Below are 14,566 nucleotides of genomic sequence, written 5' to 3'. Positions count from 1 at the left end.
TCAAGTGAAGCTGTTTGATTGAGGGAAAGTTTGTATGCTGTCCCTCTGTTGTTTGCTCCTACTGATTCCTGTTGGACACTGTTTTAAACCAAAGGATAAACCGGCTGCGTCGACCCTAAAATGGTCAGTAACCTTTGTTGATCAAACAAAACTGTACTCATTTGGACATGGATATCTTGCTCTATACTCCATCTGCTCACTAAAGGGGCTGATTAAACATAAGAAAACAATAACTGCTACACAACTCTCAACACAGTATGGCAAGTGGCATTTACAAAGAATCCTACTGGTCCTACTACTAGCTGGTGATGTACATCTCAATCCTGGACCATCAGTGATTGAACAAACAGTCAGCTTCACCCCAGCACTAGTGCCAAATATCCAACTGGTGGAGGATCTGATCGCCCAGGGCAGGCAGGGTACTACAGAGGCAACAGCATCGCAGGATCTGGCAGCATTGTCTGATAGCAGTCACCAAAAGATATATGGATCAGACTGCTCTCATGTAACCGAGTGCAACCTGACTGGTTAGTCTGTTCCATTTGCCAAACACAAACTGTCAGAACTGTGGGCAGGGGCTGAAATGGAACATGCCACTGCGTGTAGTGGGGAACTGCTGAGACACTCCAAGAAACAGGATCAGGGAAAAGTGCCAAAGTGTTATGGGACCTAAAATCTAAACCCAAAGGCATTCTTGGTGGACATTTAAATATCCAGAGCATAATCTCAAAAGGAGATCAGATTCATACTCTACTGTCTGATTCATACCTGGACTATCTTTGTTTGGCAGGGGGGGTGGTTGATTTTTATCAAAGAGAAGTACAAATGCAGAGAAATAGAACTGAACACCACTCTTGAATCTTTAGCCCTAAATGTGATTCTTTCACCTCAGATGAATTTTAATGTTGTTGTTCTGTATAACCCATCATCACACAGTGTCTCCTTTTATGATGAACTACAAGATATGATGAAAAGTTTTGATTCTCACATAGAAACAATATTATATGGTGACATTAACAAAAACTGAAAATGATTATGTTTAAGTTCAACTTCCAGCAGATGATTAAAGGACCTACAAGAATCACTAGAAACAGTAGAACCCTAATTGATATGGTATTTATCAGATCAGATAACAAAAACATACAAACTATTAACTGGTCTGTCTGACCATAATATGACTCTTACCGTCCGGAAACTGACAAAAAAGCAGCTGCGGTTTTGTAGCAGCAACCCTGACCAGGTGAAGATGGTCATCCCCAAGTCCATAATTGTGCAATTTGAACGTGATCTTGGGAATATAAATTGGGATCAGCTTATAGAAATAGATGACGTGGATGTGTGTTGTAACTTCATAACTACTGCTCTAGTGACAACAAAATATACCAAAAACATGAAATGTAAACAAAGGAAAGCAACTTTACCATGGCTCAATAATGAAATACATAAACTTATGAAAAAACAACATCTGGCCTTGAAAACATCATTGTCTTCTAAACTAAATACTGATCATCTGATCTACAAAAGTTTAAGAAATAAAGTAGTCCTGGAATTACGCAAAGCAAAAGCCTCATACTACACAACTTATAGGAAACACCAAAGGCCATAATGTATCTCTTTGGAAACACTTAAATAATTTAACCAACAAATCATCTAATCAAAAAGGAATTAAGGAACTGAAAATAAATGGTACGGCCATCACAGATAAAGCCACCATGGCGCATGAATTTAATATGTAGTGTTGTGGAAATTTTCTCTTGAGAAAGAGGCACATGGAGACATAGAGAAAGCATTAAACATTGTTACTTGTTGAAGCAGTTGTAGACACTGTACAATCCATCACATCATCAGTAACAATTATACAAATGTCCACACACAAACAAAAATACAGTCATCTTGTATTTTTGGAGAGAAAGCATGTTGTTCAGCTGGCCCTTTCCCTAAAGCCAGCCCTTTCTCTAAAGATTGTGAACCCAAACTAGACAGCTTTATACTTCTCCAGAAGCAAAGCTAAAAACAGTCTGGTCCCTAAATGGGCACTTCCACAAACTGTTACACCGTCTTACAAACAAGTATGGTCTCTTAAACAGTAGGCTTAAGACAAAGATATCTCTAGCTAACCCCAGAGGTCAGCAAGCAATCCTCACATAGAAACAGGTTCAAGAGTTCAACTAGCCTAGGAGTAGGATTTCTTCACCAACATGTATCCCCAAAATGACAATGACATTACACATTTAGTTGATGACAAACATTGACTCCTTAGTTTGAAAACATTTGTAACATATATACAAAAGATTTATAAAATGATAACCTACTATTCAATTTTCTTTCACAGTATTTTATACAATCAGCAGAGGAATTGACACAAAATTTTGATGCCCCAACTATAACTAATAACACAGAAGTTGAATCATCTGATTCTTTTTGTATCAAAGAGGTCAATGAAGCAAAAATTGCAGAAATTATTAAGAAATTATTAGATACTAAGGCAAAAGACATTTATAATTTGGATACTTGTTTCATTAAGAAATACAGCTCTATATTAATAAGACCTGTGACTCATCTAATCAATTTATCAATTAGGACCAGCAAATTCCCAAATAACTGAAAAAAGGCAGTCATCACACAAGGGATCATGATCTGATATGCAACTATTGCCCTATTTCTATTCTTCCTGTCCTGTCAAAGGTACTTGAGAAGGTTGTCGCTGCACAGCTAGTTGACCACCTAGAGACCAATCAACTCCTTCATCCACAACAATTTGTTTTGGACCAAAATGTTCCACAGAAACTGCAAATTGTTATTTCATTGAAAATGTAAAGCATCCATTGGACAGAGGTAATGTCCTGGGGGCAGTGTTTCTTGACCCGTAAAAGGCATTTGACACTGTCAACCATGACATTCCCCTGTATAAACTGTCTACATTCAATTTTTCAAAACAAGCAATTGGTTGGTTTGAGACATATCTTCAAACTAGAGAGCAGTGTGTGAAAGTTGACCAAGAAAAGTCATCCTTTTTTAACAACAGAATGGGTATTCCTCAAGGTTCGGTCCTGGGTCCGCTGCTTTTCAGTCTGTTTACAAATGACCTACCTACAAGCTGCCCAGAGGCCAACTGCCAGCTTTATGCAGATGACACGGTCATATATGTACCAGCCAAGTCACCTAGCAAGGCAACGGAGATCTTGACTTCATACTTGGATGATGTCCATCAATGGCTGCAACATAATCATTTTGTCTTGAATTTGATAAAAACAGTTTCTATGTGTTTCTCCATTAGAAAAGAGGGCTCACTTGAAAATTTTGAAATCAAGATAAGGAATGAAGAAATAGAGGAGGTCAATGATTTCAAGTTTTTAGGAATAATCTTAGATTCGCAACTCAAATTTGATAAACATGTAAAGAAGATTTCAAAAACAGTAAAGTCGGACCTTAATTGTTTCAAAATAATCAGGCACTACATACCAACTCAGGCAGCTCACTTATTTATGCACACTATGATTTTCTCCAATTTTTCGTATAGTATGACAGTATGGACTCAAGCATCACCATCCACAATCAGACACCTCACATCCTTATACAATCAGGCACTAAAAATAATGGACAAAAAGCCTGTTCGGTGGCATCACTGTCACATACTGAAAAAATACAATCTTCTTAGTTTTGAGAGCTTTACTCATTTTTGTTTTCTTAAATTAGTTTTCAAATGTATCAATAGTTTAGCTTCCAAGCCTCTTTCTAGATATATCCAAAGACAAGACAGTACCAGAGTAACTAGGAGCATGTTGAATGGCAACCGTAAAATACCATATCATAGATCTAAATTTGGACAATCAGCCTTCTCCATACAGGGCTGTCAACTCTGGAACACATTACCAACTGAAATCAAATTAATTTCAGATATAAAATCTTTTACAACAAAGGTTAAGTGCTGGCTAAAAGCAAACCAGAGCATTTTTAGGTAATTGTATTGTATTGTTAATTTTTTTTTTCAAACTGTACATCACAATCAATGTAATTCAGTATGTGTATTCTATTGTACCCTCATATCTGTAGTGCTTTTATGATGATGAAAGCTGTATATTTTAATTACACTGTATATGTAAAGCCCAACCAGGGACAAGAGTTGAAAATTAGCAATAGCTATAAACTCTCTGTGCAGTACATCAGTTTCATGCTCTATATTGGAACTATGTTAAATTGCATCGTCCCTATCAAATAAAATAAAAAATAAAAATAAAATTGTTAAGCCGAAGTGTGATCCTTTCCCATGCAGTTGTTAACTTAGCTAGATATCTCTACCTATGTTTCTCTGTCTTGTTCACTCTCTCCATATCAGCTGGGTGACAACAGTATCTCCCCCTCCATACCTCTCCCCAGGTTGTGGCTCATTATCTGCTTGCCCTGCACATCAGACATATGTTGAGCTGAGGAATATATGCATGCTCACAAGTGTACAGGTTGAATAGTGTTTTGGTTTCAGCAGTATGTCAAGCTGTAACAGTGTAAATGTATTGGGGTCATTCTGTGGATACTGAAAACCACAAAGAACACCAGAGAATAGAGGTTTAGATCAACTTAGATTGGATCATATCATACAATATTACACTCATGATCTAGATTGAACCATTGAACATTTCCCCATTTATTTAGTCAATCTACATGGCACAGGTCTTATCTTTATCTTGATGCACTAATCCAGTGGGTTTGGGTGACTGAAGTGTGATGCTGTGAAGGGAAATAAGTGTGTGCATACATTACACAGTCATGAGTGCAGTGTTTTCCAAGTAGCTGCCTGTGTGATTGATTGGTTGACACTGTAAGGACCATGTGGTCATGCATTTACATGGAGCTGTTCCTGCACTCAAGGTTGTTACAGTTTCAAACACAAACTCACATGACTCTATGTCCTTTCCCTCTGCCCTCTACAGGAAATGTCTTTGTGGTGAGCCTGGCCTTTGCTGACTTGGTTGTTGCATTCTACCCCTACCCGCTGGTGTTGTACGCCATCTTTCATGATGGTTGGTCACTGGGTGAGACCCAGTGCAAGGTGAGCCATGATTGTATTTTTATTGCTGAATTTGTTTTAATTTTTTTTAACAACCTTGATCTTATTTGTGCTGTATGATTCAAGTCAAGTCAGTTTTACTTATATAGTCCAAAATCACAAATTTGCCTAAGGGGCTTTGCAATATGTACAGCATACACCACCCTCTATCCTTAGACACTCAGTTCAAATAAGAAAAAACATACATAAAAAGCCTTAAACAGGGCCAAAAGGGAGAAACCTCAGGAGGGGCAACAGAGGATCACTCTTCCAGGGCAGACATGCAGAAGATGAGGTGTGTACAGAATAGTCAGAAATATCAATACTAAAAATAAAATATGGAGGAACCAAGTGTAAATATTAGGCTGGATGTCACCAACTTCCAGGTGCTGCTGAAATAGGTAGGACCTGAGCCATACGACCTCCAGGATACCATTCATAGGTGGAGAAGAGGCTGAACTCCACCTCTTCCTTCATCTGAAGCTCAGTAGCTGTCTGTCCCTCTGCTCCGTGAAGTGCATTTATAAACATCTCACACACTCAAACTTGGGGCGTACCCAAATACAAATACATTATAAAGCACAAATAGTGGGTTTCTTACGAATACTTGTTTCATACAAATATTTTAAAAATTATTTGTTTTTGGGAAGAAAAAAACAAATACCAAATACCAGTGCGCAGGTCAGTTACATCGCTATCTCAGTCTTTGTCCTCTACTCCACTGTTACGTCTATCAGCAGGTCTCAACAAGGGGAGCTACATCCACCTGCTACATGACGCACATTTCCTAATTTGGACATCACTCCCGCAGTTGGGGGTGTTCCCCAGATATAAAGCTGAGCTACTGACACATGTGAAGCACTCCCAAGGGACTCTCCATAACCTGTTGTTCCCCTTCTCCTTTCCACAAAGTTAGGTTGTAAAAAATAGGCAATAAATGAAAAGTGCAAAGCAATAATCCCTTTTGAAGTTCTTCTCTACACATTACATGGTGGGTTGTCTCTGTGTTATGGTTGTATAAATAGATAGCGGTCTGTCTGCAATGAGGCGATGAGTAAAGTTTTAGCTCAGTAGTCAGCGCAGTCGTCCAGTTTGAGACTCAGTGTGGCAGACCTCCTTCCTAAGGTAGTTTATTCATTAACACTGATTGTAACACTTTTCCCTAAGATTAAAATCGTAATAAAAACAAAACAGGATTTTTAAGCCTCTTTCCACTTTTATTCGAATACAAATACAAATAATTTTGCTGCTGCAACAAATACAGATACAAATACAAATACTGGACCCTCTGCACATCCCTAACTCAAACTCAGTGCTGCAACATCGCTCCTAGTATATTGTCTATCTAGACAATTTATCGTGCTCTAACATACAGTGAGCGAGGATGTTGGGAAGACACTGTCAGTGAACTATGTGTGTGTAGGGGGAGGAGGGGCATCAGCACTCTAACCCTTGTCACTGCTTTTTGCTGCTGGCTGAGTGGACAGGACAATGGTGTTAGAAATAATAGTATATACTGTAGAATTGCTCATTTGGTTACAGATCTTTGTATTTACTACTACTCATTGGAAGTAGTTAAACTACAGTAACAACAGTTTTACTCAAAGTAGCAAGCTACACTGTAAGCTACTCAGAAAAAGATAGCTTAAAACACTAGCTATTTCTCATCAAGGAACCTCTACTGTAAGTTAGTATAATAAAGAAATGCACTCATTATTTTATGGTGAAATTCATTACAGCACAAAACAAATCAATCAGGGTGTCAGCAACTCAAGCCTGCAGTGTGGTACTATACATTTTACTGATAAATCAATGGCACAGAATTTCATTACCAAATAAAGTTTAGTTTCCATTTCACTGCTCTGTTTCTGTCTGTTCTCTCTCTCTCTCATACATCATAGGAAGTAAAGATTTCTCTGCCTCTGCTGCATTGTTTTAGACTATTCTTTTTTTTTCTGTCTCTTGTGAGTACAAAGACTTTTAATCCTGGAATCATTCTGACCAGCCTGAATGTATCAATCATTAGTTATATATTAGTGTTGATGGATTCTGAGCTGTTATGTCTCTCTTTCTCTCTCATTCAGGTGAGCGGCTTCCTGATGGGCTTGAGCGTCATTGGTTCCATCTTCAACATAACAGGCATTGCCATCAACCGCTACTGTTACATCTGCCACAGCTTCAGCTATGACAAGCTGTACAACTACCGCAACACTCTGCTGCTGGTCGCACTCATCTGGCTCCTGACAGTTGTAGCCATTGTCCCCAACTTTTTTGTTGGCTCGCTACAGTACGACCCACGCATCTACTCATGCACATTTGCACAGACAGTCAGCACTGCCTACACCATCACAGTGGTGGTCATCCATTTCTTTGTGCCCATTGCTGTGGTCACCTTTTGCTATCTGCGCATCTGGATCCTGGTCATTCAAGTGAGGCGGAAGGTTAAGTCGGAGGTGCGCCCTCGTATCAAGCCCAGTGACCTGAGGAACTTTATCACCATGTTTGTGGTGTTCGTGCTGTTTGCAATTTGTTGGGCACCACTCAATTTCATTGGGCTCGCTGTTGCAATCAACCCTGAAGCAGTGGCACCTCGCATCCCTGAATGGCTCTTTGTAGTAAGCTACTTCATGGCTTACTTCAACAGTTGCCTTAATGCCATCATCTATGGCCTGCTGAACCAAAACTTCCGCAGGGAGTACAAGCGGATCATCATGTCTGTGTGGATGCCACATCTCTTCTTTCAGGAGACATCACGGGGGGGTACTGAAGGCATGAAGAGCAAACCCTCACCAGGACTCAATAACAATGAGCCAGTGAAAGGAGAAACTCTGTGACACTGTTTCCCTCAAAATCTTTGTCCCTCTTCTTCTGTCTTCACATGTACAGTGCCATCGATCAAACTTTATTCTCTACTGTGCCAAAGTCTCAACAAACTCAAGATAGAGTGACCAACAGTGAACTTGAGTGAAGTTAAAATGAAAAAAGAGGCATATTCACAACAATAGCTGTGTTATTCATTATTTTAAGAGTGTCATTCTTAAAACCTAAGGCTCATCAATTTTGGTTTGTACTGATTTTATCTAAAAAACACCCAGATTATTTTAAAATTAGATATTTCGCCTTGATTTTTTATTTCCATGACTAAAACATTGCTTAGTTTACACTTAACCACCATAGATGACAAGTACAGCTCTTTTTATGATTCCTTTAACAAAGCAAAAAGAAAGATGGAGACAAAACACAAAGTAGCTATAGTATGCTGCAGGGAAAAAATAACTAAAAGTTGAATCTGCCATGGATATACATAGTCCCAGAGGATGAACTCTAATGTATCTTGATTAGTACAACAAGTAGTTCAAAATTTTACTCCCCAGAGGATGAACCCTTTTTATGTTAGGCACTCACGCTAGTCTCAGTTAATATTTGATTGTTTGCATGTTATTGTGCAGCACATGATTTACATCCAGTCGCAAGAAGTAGTTGCACGTCTGATTGCATGTTCAACTTTGATGCCAGAGACCAGAGTTATTGTTCTGTCAAGAACTCAAGTAATGACCAACAAGTATGATTGCAACCACAATGTTTCCCTAACTTGCCATACTGTAGATGCCATGTGTAGATATTGTTAATAATACATCATTTCATGTTCAAAAATGTGTAATCTGGAATGTAGCGGACTTGTCTAATATAAATGCTCTTTCTGGCAATAGGGTTAGGAGATCTTTGATCTTTCCTCTAGCAGCTTCCTGGGGACAAACTTTACATTTTTAGTTCCACTACCAGTAAAGCTGCATCCAGACCGAAATCAGCCCTGTGTTTAAACAATACAAGGGTGTTTGGGAGTGTGTTGGCAAGGTATCTGTGAGAGAATTAAATACGATCCAGGAAGTCCAGTTAGAGCTAAAGATGAATGAGTTTAAGGCTTATTAGATGCCAAAATACCACATAGCAGTTTGGAATACTTACATACAGGATTTTATAATTCTGGAAAGTTATCACAGCGGAAAATATTTTGGGCCCTATTTTAATCACACAAGCACAACAAATGGAGCATGGCAGGTCTTGGGTTCACAGACTGTGTGGGTGTCTCCAGGCACACCTGCTATTTTGGATTATGTAGGCAGCAGTGCAAAGTGCAAAAGTGCTGGATAAAGGTGGATATAGATCAGAGGCTGGTGATTAATAAATAGCCTCTCATCACTGGTTTCATAGCTCTGAAACAGCTGAGTCAATCACAGTGAAGCATGACAACAACAGCTCACCAAATGGAAATATATTCTTCAGGAAGTCATATTATTGTCTTGGGGTGCAGAGTGTCATGACATGAACTCACACTACCACACATTAAATTATTCTTCTTAGATTTTTACTCGCAAAGCTTTTAATGCACTTACAGTAACATAACAAGTGTAGTTGTCATCAACTCGAGTACTTCACCTGGTTCACTGTCTCTCCTCTGCTGCTGAGCCCTGCCCTTGCTGAAACACAGAGAGCAGAGGAGAGTAGCACGACCATAAATGACAGCAAAATGCAGTAGAGCATCTCCCACTCAGCTGAAACGAAACAAGTGCACATAAATAAGGTAAATAACATAAATAAACAGTCTCTACTGAGTTTTGCTGTTAGTTATGGTCACGCTACTCTCTGCTCTCTGTGGTTCACCGTGGGCAGGGCTGAGGTGTGTGTGGTTATTCTGTAGCAGGTGTCACCAGGTGGTTTAATGAAGGTAAACACAGTGAACAGCCATGCGTAATGACACTCCACTATGGTGCGACACTTCTCTAACCAGAGGCTGCAGATTTATCAACATATCTGTCCTACTGCCTTCAGATGCTGGAGGGATTTGATGGACTGAAGGAGAAGCTTTTCATACAGTACAAAGCAGCTGTGGACAACAGATACTATAAGAATCACCCACCTTCATTTATAGATCAATGCAGCCTGATTTACTGACTTTCCTGCTTCATTTTAATGTCTTGCCGATTTAATTGCATCTACTGATTTTGAAGTGTGAAAATAACTTATTTATATTTCAAGCATTAATCTGTTATTGGAACACATTTGCAGCAAGTAGTTAGTTTGCTCTTGTTGATAAAATCACCAAAGCAGCAGCAGATTGACGTGGAAAAAGATGTGGTTCTGAGATATCTATTTTATCACCAGTAGCATAGGCAGAAATCACAAAGTGGGTGGGCACAGAGAAATCAGGTGGGCCTAGCCCGTCAAAGACCAATCATGCTAAATTGGTTCTGAAATGCATAATATAAGTTAACCAAAATAGGCCATTACAACTATACATGCCTGAATGCACCACAGTTTAATCATACAAGCCTTATATATCATCAGAGGTAATGTTTCAGGCACCAAGACGAACATTAACAGTATTGCACAGCATGGCACAGTTGCCACATATTCAAACACACACAGCTGACAGATGCAACTGTGCAGCATATGGATAGAGGTAGACAAGCACCAACATACTCAGTAATATTAAAAATGACGCTTGAATATAGCCTGGCATGGTGGCCACATAAACCACACAAATGAATGCACACACACACACATACACTGATTGCAGACGCAACAACATCAGCATGACTTCCAATTGTACACCCAACAAAAACTATATCCAATAAACAACAAATTTGAAATAGACAATAGGCTACTACAGTCCGAAATTGTAAATTAGCTTACTTTTGATGATTACAGCAGGACACGATGGTGCTTGGTGTTGAACACTGAAATTATTTCATCATAGTCCAATGGTTCAGTCAGTTCTCTTTCAAAGGAGAGCAGGAATAGAGTTCAGTCTGTATGTCAACACTGATGCCCTGATGGCAGTTTTTATCTGACTGACAGCTGAAAAGAGTCTTTCAACATTACAGCTTGTTGTTTCTGCTGCTGCTAATGGGGGAAGGGCTATATTAGTGCGTGTCATTACTACTTAGCACATGTTGAGGAGAAACTGGTGCAGGAGTAGGTGTCTGGGTTGAGAATAATGGCTGAACTTGAGCTGAATTCTTTTCCTCCTGCTCCTCACAACTTCTTTTTGTGACAAACTTAATCAAACTGCTTTCTTTTACCATGGTTTTTATCTTAACTTACATTAAAAGCAGCTAGCTAGCAGACAGTAGTCTTCTGTTCTTCTGTGCAGCAGCGCAGGCCATACACTGAGTGAAAGAGGAGGGGCTGCTCACTATCTGGCATTTGCGAAATGCACTGCCATTCAAAAATTCTGACCTATCAACATAATGATATGGTAAACAAGAATAAAGAAACAAGAATTGTTTTATTTCTATTGGTCACATAGTCTCATTTGAAACAGTATTCATTGACTGTTATTCACTGGGTGATCCAGCAAAAAAGGAAGCCTGTGGGCTGACCCACAGCTACGTGCCAGTTTCTCACAAAGTCTAAGATCCAATTTCCACCAAAACACAACAATACAGCTGTTGGGCCGTGGCTACAAGTTTGGCTATCAGCAATAATTAATGATTATCAAAGATGATTGTTAATTATTAAAATCAATAAAATTATTAATCAGAATTAATAATAACGGGGCACCACCCTGGACTCAGGGAAAAAGATAGCCAATTCAGTCTCAAATTGTACTAATCTATGAATTTGGGACTTTGATTAATAATTAATTTAATAACTATAAACAAAATCACCATATCAGTAATTAGTTAAGGTTGAAGGATTTGGAGTTCTTTACAGAGCAGGGGTTGGCAAAACTCATTCTTGTGCAACATTAAAACAGACAACAGGTATATCCAAAAGCATTTATTTGCCAAAAGAGTAAAAGCAACACACAATACTAATCTAGCTAAGTGTACCTATATACAAGTGTGAGTGTGTGTGTGTAGGGAAGACAATAGCAAGATGGCTGCAGTCACCTGGTGACTAAGCACATGGCATGCCAACAATTTGGCTGATAAAGGGAACTACAGAGATAAAAGGCCAGACCATGTGGTGGCTTGAACCACATGTGCTGCCTGAACCAAAGTTCGCCAAACTAGGTTTTAACCTCTTAACTGTGTGGCCTCTATTCAAGGCCAATTGGTGTATGCTAAAGGTGCCAGGTTAAAATGGTGTTAGTTGCATGCAAGACCTAGTTACTGGATGTAACATGTGTTAAGCATGCTAACATTAACCTAGCGGTGTGGCTATGCAGTAACCTGACTATAGGCAACAAGGACATCACAACAACAGTTCAATGTATAACCTTAACCAAATCAATACACGTACACTACATTGTTTGAGTTAAACATTCTTGCTTAGCCGTACTATGCTTCACTGTGTTGCTAGGCTATACCCAGTTGTTACCAGTCCATGAAGGAAGAGATGCTTTGTGGCGTTCTGCTTTGTAGCTGGTGAATCCGTGGGTGAGTCAGGCTTAGAAGGCTTTGGCTCTGAAGCTGAAAGATGCAGGCGTTGCTGGGGAGACAGCGCTCCAGTCGTGCAGAGGGCCCAGGTCACTCCTTTGTGTAGAGTTAGCGGCAAGCTAACTCCATTTCGCGGCTCCTGTACTTGTTAAACTGGCCAGCAGACTTGTGTGTTAGCTGCTGGCACAAGGAAACTTAGTTTCTGAGTCTTAGGCAGGCTCTTGCGTCTTCTGCCGTAAAGAAGATTGTGTGTGTCTGCTGTGAGCAGGCCACACAAGAGATCAGTGAGCTGCTCCAGCAGCTGCTGGAGGTGTGAAAGACCAAGCAGCTGCTCCTGCTGCAGCTCGTGGAGAAAAGAGAAAGATAAGAGAGGAATCTCTAGTTTTGATAACCTGGATCCATGGGTGGAGCTTCACACTTTGGGTGCGAACCCCCAGTGCTCAGGTTTCTTGGAGTCTTGGAACATGTGGTAAACTGTGGTCCACATGTAGTCATTTGAATGAACCTCCCACCTCTCCTCCCATCTGTGCACCATGTGCTCTGCACTGGTCACCAAATTACCACACAGACAGGCAGAGTTTCATGGTAAGGAAAATATCAAACAGTTGGAGTGCTGCTTGCACTAGTTGTTACGCCTTCACGAAAATAAAGGCTTTTATCTTTAATCATGACGATCACGAGTTAGATAAGTAGTAACAGTAAAATACAACAGTCACATTCAAAGTAATCCACAACGAATGTGCGCTTGCATGTTCAGCCAATGCAGTGCCTTGTCAGATGATGTTAAGTTGTGTAGCAGCAAAAGCTGAACGAGGTTCAAATTTTTTGCCGGGTGATCCTGCATTGTTTCACCAGAGCTCCCTGCGTTGGCACCTCCACTACGTCAATGCACTGCCCCCATACTACTATATTACCCCATCTCACCCAAATAGTTCCAGGAACTAAGGAACCCCAGAATCTAACTCACAGACTAAATCAGGTATTTCAAGTCCCTTTTGCACTTTCCTGTTTACATTTCCACCGCATCTGAAAAACTGCAAAGATTAGGCAAAGTAGTCTGACAACAGATTGAAAAAACCACCGTATTTGAAACACCAACATGATCATGTTTTTGTTTGTCAATTACTGTTGCATGACTCTGATATTTGAATGGAAGTAACAAATTGATGCAAAAGAGACATGCAAGGGTGGTAACAGACTGACAACTGCCTGTCTCCAAAGAAGCAATGATCTGCTGAGTGTCTTGGTGGGTAGTCAGTTCTAGAATATAAACACATTAAGTTAAATAGCAAATTAAGTTTTGTGCAGTCTTGTTGGGAAGTCGAACTACATAACTGTTTTTAACGTCAACAAATTATAAGAAATCTAATATTGATACCAGTGGTACCCAGTGACGACAACTCCTTATTGTGCGAATGAAGTTGTACACAAGTTGTCGCAGCCTGAGGCTTGTGTTTGACAAATCAATTTTGTAAACTCTGCCCTGATAGTTCCTAGGTCATTAGAAGCCACTACCTCCAGAGCAGGGCCAGGAACTTAGATCCTGGTTCCTCTAGGTGAAATGCAGGTAAAGGTCCTGAGTTCCTAAGAACGCTCCTGGGTTCCTTGAACAGTTCCTGGGGGGGGAAGAGACACTTTTGTAAAATGGGATGAAACGAACATTGCGACCTTTAGGGGCCTTTAGCTGTTAGATTTCTGTTCTTTCACATTTATTTCTGTCATCTGAGTTTCAGCTGCTTATTAATTCAAAATAATTAATGATGACATTGATGCTTTTTTAAAGTAATAAAGCTGAAATTGATGAGCCCTAAACATTCATTGTAATTTACTATGTACCATGTCCTCATGTACACCTCAGGGTGCCTGCCTCCTCTACTGTTTGGGCAATATGTTTTTGAAAGTAGAGGTACCAAGAGATTAGTAATTTAGATGTTTTACATCGTAAAACCTATGATGTTTGTCTGAAAGTCACAGACAACGGCTTCATTATCCTCTTGGATTTCTGTACTGTATTAGTAATGTACTACTGTGTGAAGTGTTTTGGTGCACCAAATGTTTTCAAAGGTATACTGTGTAACAGTGATTATTGTATCTTTCATTTTTACCAGAATAATGTTTCAATTATTTTCTCATATCT

The 14,566-nt window shown here is 39.7% G+C and overlaps 1 protein-coding gene across 1 annotated transcript; it reads left to right on the top strand.

The window, feature by feature from the left end:
- Positions 1-4,894: 4,894 nt before the first annotated feature.
- Positions 4,895-8,714, top strand: mtnr1ba (melatonin receptor type 1Ba). The gene is made up of 2 exons (XM_067595877.1): positions 4,895-5,047; positions 7,129-8,714. The coding sequence occupies exons 1-2, from the start codon at positions 4,895-4,897 to the stop codon at positions 7,876-7,878; spliced, it is 903 nt and encodes a 300-aa protein (XP_067451978.1). The 3' UTR covers positions 7,879-8,714.
- The last annotated feature ends 5,852 nt before the right edge of the window (positions 8,715-14,566 follow it).

The sequence above is a fragment of the Thunnus thynnus genome, chromosome 7, assembly GCF_963924715.1.
Source record: "Thunnus thynnus chromosome 7, fThuThy2.1, whole genome shotgun sequence".
NCBI lineage: Eukaryota > Metazoa > Chordata > Actinopteri > Scombriformes > Scombridae > Thunnus > Thunnus thynnus.
The sequence above is the reverse complement of the archived record's forward strand: the minus strand, read 5'-3'. Positions and strand labels throughout refer to the sequence as shown.

Coding starts and splice junctions, on each gene's coding strand:
- mtnr1ba (XM_067595877.1), top strand. CDS start 4,895: ATGACTCTATGTCCTTTCCCTCTGCCCTCTACAGGAAATGTCTTTGTG. Junction 5,048..7,128: donor TGGGTGAGACCCAGTGCAAG/GTGAGCCATGAT, acceptor TCTCTCATTCAG/GTGAGCGGCTTCCTGATGGG.